We start from the raw sequence: 16,136 nt of genomic DNA, 5'->3' as shown, positions 1-16,136 counted from the left end.
ACAGCCCAGGGTCACCCTCAGGACCCCCTTTCTGAACTGTCTTCCATGCCAAGCCCTTCTCTAGGCTGAGGCAACACAGGGCCTGGGTAATAGTTACCTTCGTGTGCTCCCTGTGGGGATGTTTGGGGATTGCCTGCCACCCTCAGAGGGGGCTTCTCCAACATGCCTGACCCTGGGGCCAACAGCACCATGGGAAACACCAGCCCAAAGTGTGGGTTTTCACTGAACCGCAGACAGGGAGCTCCGAAACAAAGCATCTGCTTTATGACCTGACCATCATGGTCACTTGTTGTCCATCACCAGGACACATCTTTCTCAGAAAGAGCAAAAGAAAAGATGTCTTTATGCAATCAAACACTTTTATTTGGAATAAGGATCAGAAAAATGAAGGGAACTCCTCAAATGTGTAGGACCACAGGGTCCTCAGCAAGAGATCAGAAAATAATTACAAAAACATTTTGCATTAGATTAAAATGACTTGAAACTACAACCACTGATCATGATATGTAAACACGTGGAATCACATGAAAGTAAGCGGTCAAATCTTCGGATGATTAGCTCTCTTGTCTGCTGGGAGCTGGGGGGCATCCATGGTCCACAGACCCCAGCAGCTGTGATCAACCCGTGCCTGGGGCATGCCCCCCTCAGGCACCTGCCAGGATGAGGACAGCAAGCAGGGCTCCCTCTGCCGGGCTCCCGCAGCCCCCCTCCCCACCCTGGTGTCTCAAGGCCACGGGACTGGGGGCTGGTGGTCCCCGCCTGGGGGCAGCAGTGGTCGCTGCAGCATCACTGGGGCAGTTGGCGCTTCAGCTGGGCAAGTCTCATGAGGCATCCGTCCCGCCACGCCCTCCTGGCAGCCAAGTGCTCTGCGTCATCCGGAACCTTCACGCACATGGCCTGGGAACGGGGAAAAAAAAAAAAAGAGGAGAAAGGGGAAAGAAGCATGAAGGACAACTAATTAAGCAGAAGGAAAACCGCTCCTATTTGTGCACACTCTTGAATCTGCTTTCAGAGACAGAAGAAGCCTGGCAAACCCTCCACTGATGTAACTCCCCAAACCCGGGGGGACTGACGGCTGGGGTGAGCCACCAGATCCCCGGTCACACTGCTCACAGGGTCCCCTGTGACCCTGACAGGGCCGTGGATGGTCAGCAACAGGAACCTGGAGGTCAAGGCAAAGCCTCCAGTTGCAGGCGACACCTTGTTTCCGCAGGCCGGAGCTCACACACCTGGTGCACCTTCTCAGCTGTGGCCCCAGAGAACTCGGGAACGGGTCCAAAAGTCTTCAGGACACGCTTCATGCCTTCGCTGTACCTGTCACAGTAGCTTAACATACCTGGAAGCAGAAAGAAACAAGAACACCCCCGGGTCAGTGAGCTCTGTCTCCACCCAAACCTGGGTGTGTCCGCAGGGTCCGGCCGCCATGGGTGTCAAGGGCGGGCCAGTGGGACATGCACCCTGCTCAGCCACACCGGGGTCAGAACTCAGTCTCTCCCAGCAGTAAAGCCCTGAGAAGCGACCCGACCTCCAGGCCCCCATGGTGCCTGGGTTAGCATCTCTCAGGGACCTCGGACAGCCCAGGTCACCTCTGAGTCCTCGAGTGTCAAGTGAGTCCTCTTTGCACCACAAACGTCTCCTTCAACAATGTGCCTATGAGGTCACCTGTGTACACCACTCAAATGCATCCTCTGAGAACCAAAGATGGCAAGTCCAACTGCATCCATTCCCTACTTGCCTCTTACCCATGGGCTCTAGTTGGCTCTTCACCTCCTGGGCGACAGGTTCTCAACACGGGCTATTTACCCCCGAAGGGCAGGCCCGGCTGTGGCCGTCAGGTTAGGGCCCCACCAGCCCCAGGGGGCTGCAGATGATCCCTGACCACACGCCTCCCAACGCATCCACCGACACGGCGCCTCAGTGGAGTACGGAGTCCTAGGTCTGTGGTGGAGAAGCACGTGGAGCAGAGGCTGACCCTGAAGGGGCAAAGGGGACGCTGCCCTCAGGGTAGCGTCAGGTGTGCGTGGGGGAGGCTGATTCCAAGAGGAAGCCGTCGGCTGCCCGCACACGGGGTGGCCTGCCTGGACCAGCCGCTCCACACACACACACAGACTAGCCCGCCCCTGCCCGCCAGGCAGGGAGGCTAGGCCGGTCTGTGCAGGCCTGCGCTCGGGGCAGGTCTCACAGGAGCCCAGTGCAACCCCTCTCCAAACCTGCTGAGCTGCCCTGGCCCTCAGCCAGCCTCTTTCAGAACCAGGGAGACTCAGCAGTTGGTCAGGCAGGCTAAAAGGATAACAGGGAACAAACAAACTGCAGGATGTGAAGCAACCCAAAGCAGGGCTCGCACCTGCCCCACAGACACTGCATGTGCATGTATGCTAAGTCCTTTCAGTCGTGTCGGATTCTTTGCGACCCCATGGACTGTAGCCCGCCAGGCTCCTCTGTCCACGGGATTCTCCAGGCAAGAATACTGGAGTGGGTTGCCGTGCCCTCCTCCAGGGATCACATACACTGCATGATTCACTTAAAAGTGATCTCCAATGGACACACCTTAAAAAAGACGCATAACTTCTGTGGGGTTAGTTTTTGTGTTTCTACATCTGTGTGAAAGCTTAAATTCACTGATTTCAACTGCATTTGGCTCATATCATTTCGCTTCTCTCTAAGAAGGATGACACCCACTTTGTCTCAGAAGAGAAAGTGGTCCGATGGGTGAAAATTCAAACATACTACTTCTCTGACATCAGCACCTGCACTTAAGCTCTGGACACTCCCTTTTAAATTGAAGGGTTTTGCTGCATTTACCAGAAGCATGGGGGGCAGTTCAGAGCTTGGGGAGGGCCCCCCGACCTTCGCCAGTTCTCCTGGATATGCAGCATCTCTGCAACGTGGAAAATGCCCCAAACACTTGCTTACTTTTGGAAATTAAATATTCACTTCACTGTGCCTATTTGTAGGTTTATTCAAACTTAAGGTGATATAATCTAAGCACAAACACAGCTTACCCGTTCTGAGGGAGCAGAGACACCCAACAGAAAAAGCTGGAAAGAGAGAGGAGAGAGCAGGCAGGTGTGCTGTAGTTGTGAGCTCACCCACTTTCTCGGGGAAAATGAGCTGCCCTGCCCCTCCTCCCCCACCATGAGCCTTGGGATGGAATTCAGGTGCCCTGTTTCACCTCCGGCTACTTAATGACTTCTCAACAAGCGTTCCTCTCTCGTGGCCCCAGTGAAGTCATCTGAGAATCCCAGGGGCTTTCTAGTACCTTTTTTCCTACTGCCTTTTATAAAACTTGTAGTTTTAAAAGAGCTTTTCATTTCTTCAGAACAGAATAAAATACAGTAAAACTCTTATACAATTCATAATTTCCCCCCAACTTGCTCGAAAGCCAATTAATATTTCTGCCCTACTAACATAAGAACACTTTCTGCAGCAGGCCCTCAGCTCTTGGATAAACGCCTACTGTCTGCTAGGCCAGTAGCCTGCACTCACTGCACATACGGGAAGTTTGTGGCGAGTTGGAACCCATGCTGTGAATGAAAGTCCAGTGAAGGAAAGTTCTCCCCTCCCATTAGGGTCTAAAAGGAGGGTTTTAATTTATTTCCAACTGTAGTTTTGGCTACTATACACCATGAAAGGTGAGTGGTATGGGAATTACTCTAGAATAATGATCTCACTGACAATGGGAAGGAAAAAAGCCACTTCACCTTTTATCCCACTCAGCTGCCCACCCCACCCCCACCCCTCAATCTTCTTTGTATTCATGCCCTCTGCTTGGTCAACAATATCCACTTCCAAAAACTCACAAAGCTTAGCTTTCTGGAAGACCATGAGGGACTTTCCTGGTGGTCCAGTGGTTACAAGTCCATGCTTCCACTGCCGGGAGCCCAGGTTTGAGCCCTGGTCAGGGAACTAAGATCTCTCATGCTGTGTGGCACAGGCCCCCTCCCCCTCCAAAGAGAAGACTTTGAACCTAACTGCTTAAGAGCTGCTTATACAGAATAAGAAAAGATGGGGGAAAAACAGATTCTCATGAGATTAGATTTAGCTCATCTCACTGTTTTTGACTCAAGCCCAGTGTCTCCATCTGGCTTACTCTCACACCACCCCTGTGAAGGTCACGGCTGCTATACCAGTTTTACAGGTGGGTAAACTGAGGGGCAGTGAACTGACCTGCACCAGGTCATCTAGCTTGCAAGTCCAGCAGGGCCCCGCCAGCCAAACCCACCACTCACAGCTGGCACTTCACGGCGGAGTAAGCACGCTGGCCCTCTCTTTCTCAAGCACTATTTTATTAGATTAAAAACACATCCTAAAATATCTCTGCCACTTCCAGATAAACTGTAGCTTTTAAGACTAGTAACCAGCCTTAACCTGAGATGCTGGCTTTACGGAAAACTACACCCCAAAGGAGGCGTTCCCGATATGTTCTGGTGGCACGGTGAGGAATCACGCACATGTCCACGGTCCTGAGCCAGATCTCAGAACTGACTCCCTCTGCTCCCTGGAATGCTCTGAAGTTGAAAGCTACATCTGTCCACCACTATCACAGTCAGCCAATTAGGCTTTCTTATCAGCTGCTTTGTTTGAAAAATTGTCGCGGGCCTCCTTCCTGTCTGCACGCTGTTTGTTCTCGAGTTTCATCAGCTTCTGTTTCTATTTGTTTGAGAATTAACTGTTCTCAGTCTCTCCCTATCAATTTCTCATGATACCTGAATTATTTTTCTCAAGAAAAAAAAAGGAAGAAAGAAAAAGAAAAACATGAGACATATCTCCAGGCAGCGTCTCCTACACGGTGCTGCTTCTCCTCAGTTGTAAGAAAAGGCAAGCCTGTTTACAAATCACGAAAGCAGCAACCGGCACAGACCCCTCGGCAGCCCCTACCTTCCGCATTGAGGTGCATGGTCTCCAGGGGCCCAATGAACGCGTACCGCAGGCCCAGGCCGTCTGACATGACGAGGTCAAGGTCACCCGGAGACACCACACCTTCCTGAGAGGACAGAATGGGGTCCAAAGGTGAGCTCATAGGGAGGGCAATTCGTTACCATTGCTCTCATCCTCACTTTCCTAAACAGGACCCCAAACACCCCAGAAGCCCTAGAACAGGCTTCGTCAGATGTGGCATCACACGGCAATCATACACGAATGAACCCTGAGAAAAGATCAGCTCGTGAAATGGTTGGACACCAATTCAGTTCCTGTCCCTATGGTCCCCACCTCTAGTGTCCTGGCTTCTCTAGCTCCCATTACAGCTTCAGGGAAGGGGAGGAGGGGGCACAGGGGATGGGGGCACAGGGGATGGGGCGTCAGAGGAAACAGCCAGAAGTGTCCCCTGACACCCGACCTGGGGCCATATCGGAGGAGCAGGAAAGCCATCCTCAGGCTCTGCCGGCCTGCAAGCCTGGCCTTGCCCAGCTTTTAACGAGTTTGTAGAAGAGTGCTTCCCTGATGAAATGCAGCTCAGAGCTGTGTGTTTGCAGAGGTGGGGCTGCCGTTCACAGGGCCTCCACCACCCATGCGTTCTGTTGGGAAGGCCCAGGGACGCGTGATGACAACCTGCATGACCGCCGGTGGCCCCAGGATGTCCTGGCACGTCCTCTACCAAGAGCCGATGCCCCCAGCGGCCTGGGCTCCCTGCCCCTGGTGCCGACACCGGGGTGTCAAGCACCTCATCAGCAGGAGGAGTCCTCCAAGTTTCCTATTAGCCCTAAACCATCCTCGGGTTCATGTGACCACTGATGAGAGCAGATCCACTCAGGTCACTCAAATGCTCAGTCTACCGGCCTCTGCTCCTGGCGACAGCGCTGGGGGTGAGGGGGGTGTCAGGAGGAAACAGTGCACACGAGGCCTGTGGGGCTGCCCAGAACCACCAGAAATGACTGCTGGATGGCAAGGTGCCCCACTTCCCACATCGTGTCTCGGTCCGGTCTTCTCCCAGGGCCATCCTGGCCCCTGGGGATGCTGTGAGAGGCAGCTGGGCGGGGATGGCTGATTCCCAACCCCCCAGCCCTGGTCCCTGGGTCAACATTCCAACAGCCTGGGGTTTTCATTCCAGCACCAAACTGTGAGGGATGTGGACCGGGAGGCCAGCCTGACCTGTGATGCTGTTTGCCTTGGCTCTCTTCTTCCACAACTACGTTCCGCACTTTCAGAGCTGACTTCCAAAGATTTCAAAACACCCACAAAATGAGCCACCCCAGAGCAGTTAATTCTTGATTTGTAAGTGTCGTGAGCAGGGACAGTGACCTGACTAGACAAAGGGTCAGAGGGCTTCCCACCACCCAACACTGTCAGGTCCGGAGGACCCACACCTCCTCCGGGCTTCTGGTCCTTCCCTCCTCCTTTCATCCACGGAGGGCGGTCAGGTTTTTATCAGTTGCTATTCATTAGCTGAACAAGTTAGAAAAGGGAAAAGTCTTCATGTCTCCTCTTCCTAACTGCTTCTTTCTGCTCCATATGGATTTTCTGAGGTAGACTTCTTTGTGTGTTAGTCACTCAGTTGTGTCTGGCTCTTTTTGCAACCCCATGGATTGCAGCACACCAGGCTTCCCTGTCCTTTACCATCTCCTGAAGCTCGCTGAAACTTATGTCCATTGAATTGGTGATGCCATCAACCATCTCATCCTCTGTCGTCCTCTTCTCTTCCCACCTTCAATCTTTCCAAGTATCAGGGTCTTTTCCAATGAGTCAGTTCTTCGCATCATGTGGCCAAAGTACTGGAGCTTCAGCTTCAGCATCAGTCCTTCCAGTGAATATTCAGGGTTGATTTCCTTTAGGATTGACTGGTGGAAACCTCAGCTCTGCCCTGAAGGTCATTCAATTGATTGGATGAAGTCTGCCCAGATTATTGAGAACAATCTCCTTACTTGAGTCAGCTGACTAGATGCTAATCACATGTATCAAATACCGTCAGCACTGTGTGTGACAGAATGACCGGCCCTCTGCTTGGCCGACCCTCACAGGGGACCCTCGGGCATCCTGGGTCTGGCACTCTGTGGGCAGGGAGAGGAGGTGGGAAGACACCTCCAGAATACCCACCATAGGACTTGGCCTGGACCTGGGGAGACGAGGAAGAAGGGGGGTTGTGTACAGTTCAGGGATGCAAAATGAGTTGAGTGAGGCAAGCCCGGGGACTATCTCCTCTACTGATCACCAGCTACAGAAATAGTCTTCCTTCTAATCAGCCCATTTTCCTACTAAATTCTGTCATTTAATTCATGTATTTGGGCTGCCCTCAAATTCACTTGCTTTTCTCATGTTTCTCTCGCCATCTTTCCTGGTCTCTCTCTCTTCTTTTTTATCCTTTTCTAGAAATTACTAACTCCCAGCTCTTGATCTTCTTCTACTTTGTTTTGCTCTATTTTTCACCACATGTGGTCCTGAATTTTCAAGTTTTTCTTGTGCAAACACTTCTCCACCTCAGCCAGCACCACCACCACCAGAACAGAGTTGGCCCCCAGGAATTGGGACAAAGTTATATACAAGTTTCCCAGCCCACAACCAGAGCCGTCCAGGCTTCAATCCAGTGTCTTGACCGAGGCAAAAAACATTTTACTCGGTTACGTGTTAGACAATGAAATGTTGTATCTGAGGCTGAGAATGAGTGAAGCCTGAGATGGTCCAGCATCACCCCCGTCAGAGGCTCAGGACAAGGGGGTCTCAGGGAAAGAGGCCCCTTGAGACTTAACCCCAGATTCCCAGAGACGGTCAAGCTCGAGCCAGATAGGAATGACCCTAATGCGAGATGGTAAAGCCCAACTAGGGGCGCCGGGCCCACCTTTAGAAAGTCCAACCCCACAGCCCGTGCAGACCCAGGATTCGGAGTAAGGCAGTTACAGACAGTGGAGCTTAAACTAAGAACTGCCACGGTGACGAGGAGGCTGGCTTTTCTCATGAGGAAGCACGTGGAGCCATGAATTCGTTCCCTCCATGCACACACACTTGCGTGTTTCCTCTCTATACTTGTTGCCAGGCACCACGTGTCCGACGTGCATCACGAAACTGGCTCCAGAGCAAGACCGCAAGAGGCCCCCTCCGCCTGTCCCCACCCACAGTTCCTTCCTGGAGGAGGTGGGGCAAGGACAGGACAGGACTTCACAGAGAGGACTGCCCCGTGCTGCCAGCCAGCTCTCGTCACCCCAAGACTGGCGGTCCATGAGCTGTGTGTTTTCTGGGAAGCGGGGTGGGACCATTCCTTCAGGATGACCAGGCTCCGAGCACCTTGGAGACGAGCTGACTGAACACGCTTAGCTGATGCAACAGGGCACTGGATCACAACCCTCCCTCCCCTGCGTCAAGAGCCTCAGACAGGATCCTGGGTCGGGGGAGGTGATGGGAGATGCAGGGAGGACTATTCCGGCTGGCAGGGCCCCTGGGATGTGCGGCCCCAGGTGGGCCCAACCTCCGGTAAGGTATGCCTTCGGATGGGGCGACTCCGCTGCCCGAGTCATTCTGGGAGAGGGAGCCAGAGGAAGAGTCTGAACGTGCAAAGAGGCACCTGAAATGACCTTAAAACACCCCACAACAGGGGAAAGGTTAGATTTTTTTCAAAAAGATCAATGAAACAAAATATCACGAGCTGTTAAAAATGAACAAAAACTTGAGGAAAGTATTCTTAACACAGACTAGACAAGAACGCAGAAAAATAAAAGCACTCTAACTCAGGGTAGGGAACAGAAGTGGTATTTCCCTGTAAGTATTTCTGAGAATAGAGCCTTCAGTGGAAATAAACCAAAAAATGAAAGGGAAGGAGAGGAAAGACTTAGTGCTGATCCAAGGGACAGTCTTATAGGAAATCAGTTCTGAATATTCATTGTAAGGACTGATGCTAATGCTGAAGCTCCAATACTCTGGCCACCTTATGCAAAGAACTGACTCACTGGGAAACATTGAAGACAGGAGGAAAAGGGGACGACTGAGGATGAGATGGTTGGGTGGCATCACAGACTCAATGGACATGAACTTGAGTAGACTCCAGGAGAAGGTGAAGGACAGTGAAGCCTGGTGTGCTGCAGTCCATGGAGCTGCAAAGAGTTGGGACACGACTGAGCAACTGAACAACAACCAAGGGACAGTCCAGAGCTGTTTGGGCCACAGCGGTGTTACCCACTTCTCTCGTGACAAAGCTCTCAGGAAGAAAAACACCAGTGGTAAAGAGGCCAATAGAAACAAAAGTCTGAACCTTAAAACCATTCACAGCAAAATCCCTTGTTTGTGCAAATATAAGTGCACCGGGGCTCAGTGAGGCCAGGACTGAGGGTCCTCGGGAACGAAGCTCTTTACAGAGAGGTTTGATGGCAACCCACCCCAGTGATCCTGCCTGGGGAATTCCAAGGTCCATGCGGTCGCAAAGAGTCAGGAACGACTGAGGGACTAACACATTCACTTTGAATCAAGCAGTGAAAGCCCCACCCCTTAGCACACACAACCCAGTCTGCCACACACAACCCAGTCTGCCCCTCTGACCTCCAGGGCCAGCTCCCGCCTGCACTGGGGGCGGGACGAATAGGCTCCTGTCCAGCTGTTACCTGTGGCCCCCTTCTCTGCCTCCTCTCCTGGGGACACATTCCCACGCCACCCTGCACCTCCATCAGGGGCCCCGGCCTGCCTGTCAGCTCACACCAGAGGAGCGGAAACCTCTCACTGCCCGAGCACCTGTGGGAGAGGACAGGCGGTCAGGTGTTAGAGTAACAGCACCTCACTTTTCTTTTTTTTCAGAGCTGTTAGAACACTAGCATAAATATTTTTGCTTTAAACACTGTTAGAGTAACCCCAGGCATGCCAGACAGGTTTTTTTTTTTTTTTTTAACCGAATGTGTGGTTGGTGTTTTCATTATGTTTATCTGTTAATGGGGCTGGAGTTGTCTCTAAAATAATACATCAGCAGCATGTCTCCTTTGAATAGGGCTTTACTGCTCGCCACTGTGGCTACTCAGAAAGTCACCTCCCATAAAACAGTAAACACTGTTATAAAAATGGTCTACTTCTTACAGACCATCGCTGCTGGAAGAGTTCTAATTAACTGATGAGGGATCGAACCCGCGTCTCCTGCACTGCAGGCAGATTGTTTACCGTCTGAGCCACCCAGGAAGCCCGAGTCTGCGCAAAACCACCACTGGCCTTAGAAAAGCTCCTGCAGCCTTCCAGCTCCACAGTTTGTCACATGTGGAGTAACTCAGGTCAGCTACGAGTGGCCTCTAGTTTCTCTGATTGGCTCCCAGTGGTCAGTGCAAGACATTAAACACCTGCTGAGTCATGGGTGTGCTTCTGATATAGTTCTGGGGCTTCTTAAAAATGCTGAGACCATGGGGTCCTTCCAGACCTGTCCTATAACAAAAAACATCTCCTGTTCCATTGACCTCTGAATGAAAGGCCACTGACAGGAGGCTCTTCCAACTAACAGCTGAGAAAGCAGGTGTCGGTTAATCTGGAGGTTGTTAGGAGTCCCCTGGTGGTCCAGTGGTTAGGACTCTGAATGTTCACTGCTGGGGGTGCAGGTTCAATCTCTGGTTGGGGAACTAAGATCCCACAAGCTGTATGGCATAGCCAAATAAATAAATAGACAATAAATTTATTTTTTTAAATCCTTAAACTTTTTCTTGAGGGGGAGGAGGGGGCATGTGGCTTGTAGGATCTTAGTTCCCAGACCACGGATGGAAACCAGGCCCTCAGCAGTGGAGCCCTAACCACTGGGCAACCAAGGAATTCCCAACCCCTAAACCTTCACGTTTAAATTTTAGACAACATAAAATGTAGAGAGTCCTACAGCGGAGGGCGTGGTGGCTTGGAGGCAGGAGCCCAGCTCCTTCTTGGCTCCTCTGACTTCCCTTCATGTCCTTCTACACGAATCTCTCTGCCAAATACACAGACGGGTGTCGCCAAGGTCTGTTCAGCAGCACTTCACTCAAGCCTCTGCTTTTCCCTTCTGGCCATGTGCCAGGGGAGCCAAGCTGAAGCAGCCCTGCTAATTCCAGCACCTTCCTCTGAAGAAACCTTCGAACCAGCCCCACACCCACCACCTGGAGCCAGGCTTTGAACTTGCTTCCTCTTGTTGGGGCTGCAGCCTCCCTGATCCAGGGCCAGGGAGCGTGTGGCTCAGCCTGGGCCTGTGCTTTCCTTCGCCTCCTCGCTGTCCATTTGTTTTGGTTTCATTCCAGAACAGCTGGGAGGGCCCGCACTTACTGGGCTTCAGGGAACCCACTCAGGGTGATATTCGTGGAAAAAACTCCCTCCGCCACCCCTGGACTCAGTAAAGGTCCTTCTCAGAGGCTGCGTGTGTGAGTAGTAAACTTCTTGGATGAACTTGGGCTTGGGGAACTAGGGGCACGCACGGTGACCCTGGCTCTGAAAGGAGAGAAGAAAGCCAAGGACCTCCTGCCTCCAGGCGATCGCAGCCCAAGTGAGAGCAGTGTGAGCGCTCCTCAGGCATCCACAACCTCGGGTCCTCTCGTCCCCAGACTCCCTGGGCTGTACCACCACCCCCAGCCACCCTCTCTGTCAAGGAGCTGCTGTTCCCCCCAGTCTAAGAACACTTTCAGGACAAGGCCAGGAGCTCACCACCCAGCGGCAGGTCTGACCCAGGAGCACCGGACTCGCGGTGACCGAAGAAGGGACTTCCTCTCAGGCCTGAGGAGTTGCCCTATCCGGCCGCCACCTTTGGAGGGACCCTCTGTTCACACGCCGGAGATGAGGAAAAGCAGGCTGCCATCTGCACCTCCGCTCCTGAAATCAAAGGCTGTACGACAATGCCAAGATGCCAAGCAGAAGGACAGCGGGATGAGGGAGGCGCCGTCTGCCGGATGGGGTAGGATGGGGGGAGCAGCGAAAACCTAGCGTTTGTTGTTCAGACATGTTTGTGTTCTAAGTGAAAGCGAATTAAATCGTTTTTAAAAAGTCAACATAAAATGGGCTTCCCTGGTGGCTGAGAGGTAAAGAATCTACCTGCTGATGCAGGAGATACCTGTTTGATCCCTGGTCTGGGAAGATCCCACATACTGAGGAGCAACTAAGGCCGTGTTCCACAACTACTGGAGCCCAAATACTCGAGAGCCTTTCTCCACAGCAAGGGAAGCCACCAAGATGAGAAGCTCCTGCAGCGCAACTAGAGAAAAGCCTGAGCAGGAACAGAGACCCAGCACAGTCAATAATAGAAAAATAAATGAAAACATTTATTAGACAAAGACCCAGCACAGCCAAAAGTAGAAAAATAAAACATGTATTTTAAAAAAAGCTGTATTCACAGCTGTATGTAAGCAATTAGACTTGATTAAAGTTAGCTGCAGGGAAACACTGCACTGTCCTAAACTACACTCAACAGAAACACTTGATGGAGTTTACCACAGAAAGCCTGGTCTGCTCATTTTACCACATAACTTTGACATGCACCTTAGTAGCTGAAAGCGGTGCTCACAGTGGCTGCATCCATGTCCAGAATAAAGCTGGGCCACAGAGGCCTGCACTCTCTCCAAGGGTCCTGTACGGACCACAGATACTACGTCCCGAACTGGACACCAGAATGGAAGCCCTGGAAGCCCCGCAGCTCAGGGCCCACAGGCAGATATCCACTTGGAGGTTCTGTTTCTCAGAAGCATGAACAACACCTGAGCTCAGCAGTCTGAAGCTCATTACCACCCACACATTCCAACGAACTGAGAATCCTCGGCGGCTCTGTGATTCACCCCCGCTCGCCTCCACGACCCTCTTGTAACAGGACAGGAATTTACAGGCAGTGCAAGCTCAGCCACTGTCTGGGCAAGAGTCTATCATCTCAGCGCTTCTTCCCTCATGCACATCAGCTTAAGAGGATGGGCTGAAAAGCACTTTCCCAGCAACAGGATCCATCCACGGACCTAACACTGGGGCCCTAGGCTGTGGTCATCAGCGTTTCCCGGCCAACTAGGGCTGCTCCAGCCTGATTCTGCAGCCAAATGGGCCACAGAAAAAGGACTGAGCGGTTGTGAGTGCCCACCAGCCCCCATGCAGTCATGGCCGGGGGTGGGACCGTGTGCCCCGTGGAGCCCTTTCCTGCCCATCCCCCAACCCCTGGTCATGTCCCCCCTTGTTTCCCACTACAACAGGCCCGCAGTAGCGCCCCCACCCTCTGACCCCATCTCCTCTAGAATTTCTCTCTCCTGCTTAGCTGCAAGGATGAAGGGACAGACACCCTCCCTCCAGAGTTGGTGAGATGAAAAACAGGAAAATCATACGGGGGTAAAAAAATCAATGAAACAAAAAGCCTTCTCTTCAAGAAACTGACAAACCTCTGTGTGCTAAGTCACTTCAGGCGTGTCTGACTCTTTGCAACCCCATGGACTGTAGCCCACCAGGCTCCTCTGTTCATGGGATTTTCGAGGCAAGGATACTGGAGTGGGTTGCCATGCTCTCCTCCAGGGGGTCTTCCTGACCCAGGGATCGAATCAACGTCTCCTGCATTGGCAGGTGGGTTCTTTACCACTAGAACTACCTGGGAAGTCCATATGTAGATATATTTTTTAGTTTAGTTCAGTCACTCAGTCGTGTCTGACTCTTTGCGCCCCCATGAATTGCAGCACGCCAGGCCTCCCTGTCCATCACCATCTCCTGGAGTTCACTCAAACTCATGTCCATCGAGTCAGTGATGCCATACAGCCATCTCGTCCTCTGTAGTTCCCTTTTCCTCCTGCCCCCAATCCCTCCCAGCATCAGAGTCTTTTCCAATGAGTCAACTCTTCGTATGAGGTGGCCAAAGTACTGGAGTTTCAGCTTTGGGCTGATCTCCTTCAGAATGGACTGGTTGGATCTCCTTGCAGTCCAAGGGACTCTCAAGAGTCTTCTCCAACACCACAGTTCAAAAGCATCAATTCTTCGGCGCTCAGCCTTCTTCACAGTCCAACTCTCACATCCATACATGACCACTGGAAAAACCATAGCCTTGACTAGACGGACCTTAGTCGGCAAAGTAATGTCTCTGCTTTTGAATATACTATCTAGGTTGGTCATAACTTTCCTTCAGAGGAGTAAGCGTCTTTTAATTTCATGGCTGCAGTTACCATCTGCAGTGATTTTGGAGCCCAAAATAATAAAGTCTGACACTGTTTCCCCATCTATTTCCCATGAAGTGATGGGACCAGATGCAGTGGATGGCTTTTAAACTTGTTAGTTCTATGCTTGTCTCACATATAGAGAGGAGTTTATTTATATATATATATATAAATATAGGTTTTATATTTATTTATAATATACATAATCTATAATAGCCAATAGTAGAAATTTATAATTTCTACTATTGGCTTTATTTATAATATATTTATAATTTATATATATAATATATATAAATTTATATATATTTATATATATATTTATATATCCTCTCTATATGTGTTTATATATATATATAAATAAATAAACTCCTCTCTATATGTGAGACAAGCATAGAACTAACAAGTTTAAAAACCATCCACTGTTTCTTCCTCAAGGTCGTGAAATAAATGGGGTTCCTTTAAAGGACACAAGTTTACTCAAAATATAATTTCTTTTTCCTCTTGAAAAACAGTACCACTGGGGGTGGGGAGCAGTCTGAGACCGTGAGGAAACTCAGCATATCACAGAGAAAATGGTGTGGAAATGACAGGAAAGGGCAAGAATAGAAGTCTTCATCACGTGCAAGTATCAGGTGACTGATGGTACAGAGGAATCTCTGAGAGGAAGGGGTGCCCCTGGTCTCTGGAACAGATCAGGCGCCTGGTTCTCTGCCCACCCCTCCAGCCTCCTGTCCCTCCCATCCCCCCCACCCCCACCCCCAGCCCATCCACCCGCCCCTGCTCAGCCACGGGCCACAGCCCAGCCACACACCTCCACAAGCCGCCAGGCCTCAGCAATGACCGCATACTGGAGGCGGTTCAGGGCGAAGCCGTCGACCTCCCTCAGGAGCCTGACCGGGGACTGTCCAACCCTCCGCATCAGGGCATAGGTCCTGTCCACGGTGGCAGGGGCCGTCTCTGGGTGTGGTACCAGCTCCACCAGTGGCACATAATATGGTGGGTTGACCTTGGGAGAGAGTTGAGAAGACAGCTCTGGCATGCGGGGTATCACTCACAATCCTGAACGGTCGGGGTGGATTGGGAGCAGGTTCAACACAGGAATGAGGGGCCCATCCAATGACAAGAAACTGGAGGAATAAAGTCGTTCACAAAGATGGGAGACAAAGAAAGAACTTGGGCGCAGAACTGCAGAAATTGTAACCAGCCCTGAGGTTCTAGCTCACGGGTGCCAGTGGGCCTCCTACACGTTTACTGCTGACCTCCCGGGGCTCTGCCACCAGCTGTCCAGCCCTCACAGGCTTCTCCCCACCTTCGCCCAGCCTCCTCTTCCCACGTGAATCACTGCCATTCTACCACATCGGTGCTATGGGCAGTATCTTCCTCAAACCTGGAACTCCCTTAATGTCTCCATGCTGAGCCTCAAACATTGGCTCCCCTGATCAAATCTCACCCATGAGTCACAGAGGCAACGCCCGAGAGCCTCAGCACCAAGTGTCATCTGAGACAGGAAGAGAGTCTGCCCGTGGTGGGATGGCTTGCCTGCCCAGCATTGGTTTTCTTGTGGTTTCTTGGCTCTGGTTTTCTTGGTTTACTTTGAGAAATCCTTCTTGAAGATTCTTAGAGAGAGTTCTCCTACCTCTAAAGAAAATGCTATTTGACAAAAGGCTGCTAATGACCCTCACCACTAAGCAGATACATGCTCACTAAACTTTCTCCAAACGATATTGTATTTTAAGTTGTTTTTCCTCTGAGTATGGGTGAAAACGGGTAAAAATCTCACATTTACCAAAAAGTACAAGAGGCATCCATTTTAAAATGACTTTCACAGGAGAGAGAAGAATGTATTTCCCCTGGAACAGCCTGGACGGGCAGCTGCCCTCACACCTTGGAGGTTTCCTCTGCTCCCAGCCTGTCCTGGGGGAGCACCTATTTCAAATAAACTATAAATCAATTCTCAGCTGAATCACTGGCCCCCTTCCTGGAGTCACTGAGTTCCTACAGAGATGTGTGACCTCTGGCCTTTTTAAACATCAGAATTATAAGAACTGGGAGCATGTCTGTCCGTGATGAACTTCTCTTTACGGGAAGACAGGGGTGTTGGGCTTGGGGTCTCTGCAGGGCTGT

The 16,136-nt window shown here is 51.3% G+C and overlaps 1 protein-coding gene across 3 annotated transcripts in view; it reads right to left on the bottom strand.

The window, feature by feature from the left end:
• Positions 1–393: 393 nt before the first annotated feature.
• Positions 394–16,136, bottom strand: part of CRYL1 (crystallin lambda 1) — a 57,567-nt gene continuing 41,824 nt past the window's right edge. For all 3 annotated transcript variants that reach the window (XM_068984564.1, XM_068984566.1, XM_068984565.1), the window contains 4 exons: positions 14,824–15,018; positions 4,879–4,984; positions 1,230–1,336; positions 394–897 (listed from right to left, as the gene is read on the bottom strand). In XM_068984564.1, the coding sequence (XP_068840665.1) occupies positions 787–897; positions 1,230–1,336; positions 4,879–4,984; positions 14,824–15,018 (519 nt within the window). In that variant the 3' untranslated portion in view covers positions 394–786. The remainder of the gene's footprint in view (positions 898–1,229; positions 1,337–4,878; positions 4,985–14,823; positions 15,019–16,136) is intronic.

Source organism: Capricornis sumatraensis, chromosome 12, assembly GCF_032405125.1.
Source record: "Capricornis sumatraensis isolate serow.1 chromosome 12, serow.2, whole genome shotgun sequence".
Taxonomy (NCBI): domain Eukaryota; kingdom Metazoa; phylum Chordata; class Mammalia; order Artiodactyla; family Bovidae; genus Capricornis; species Capricornis sumatraensis.
Note: the sequence above shows the minus strand (reverse complement) of the source record. Positions and strands in the feature narration are given on the sequence as shown.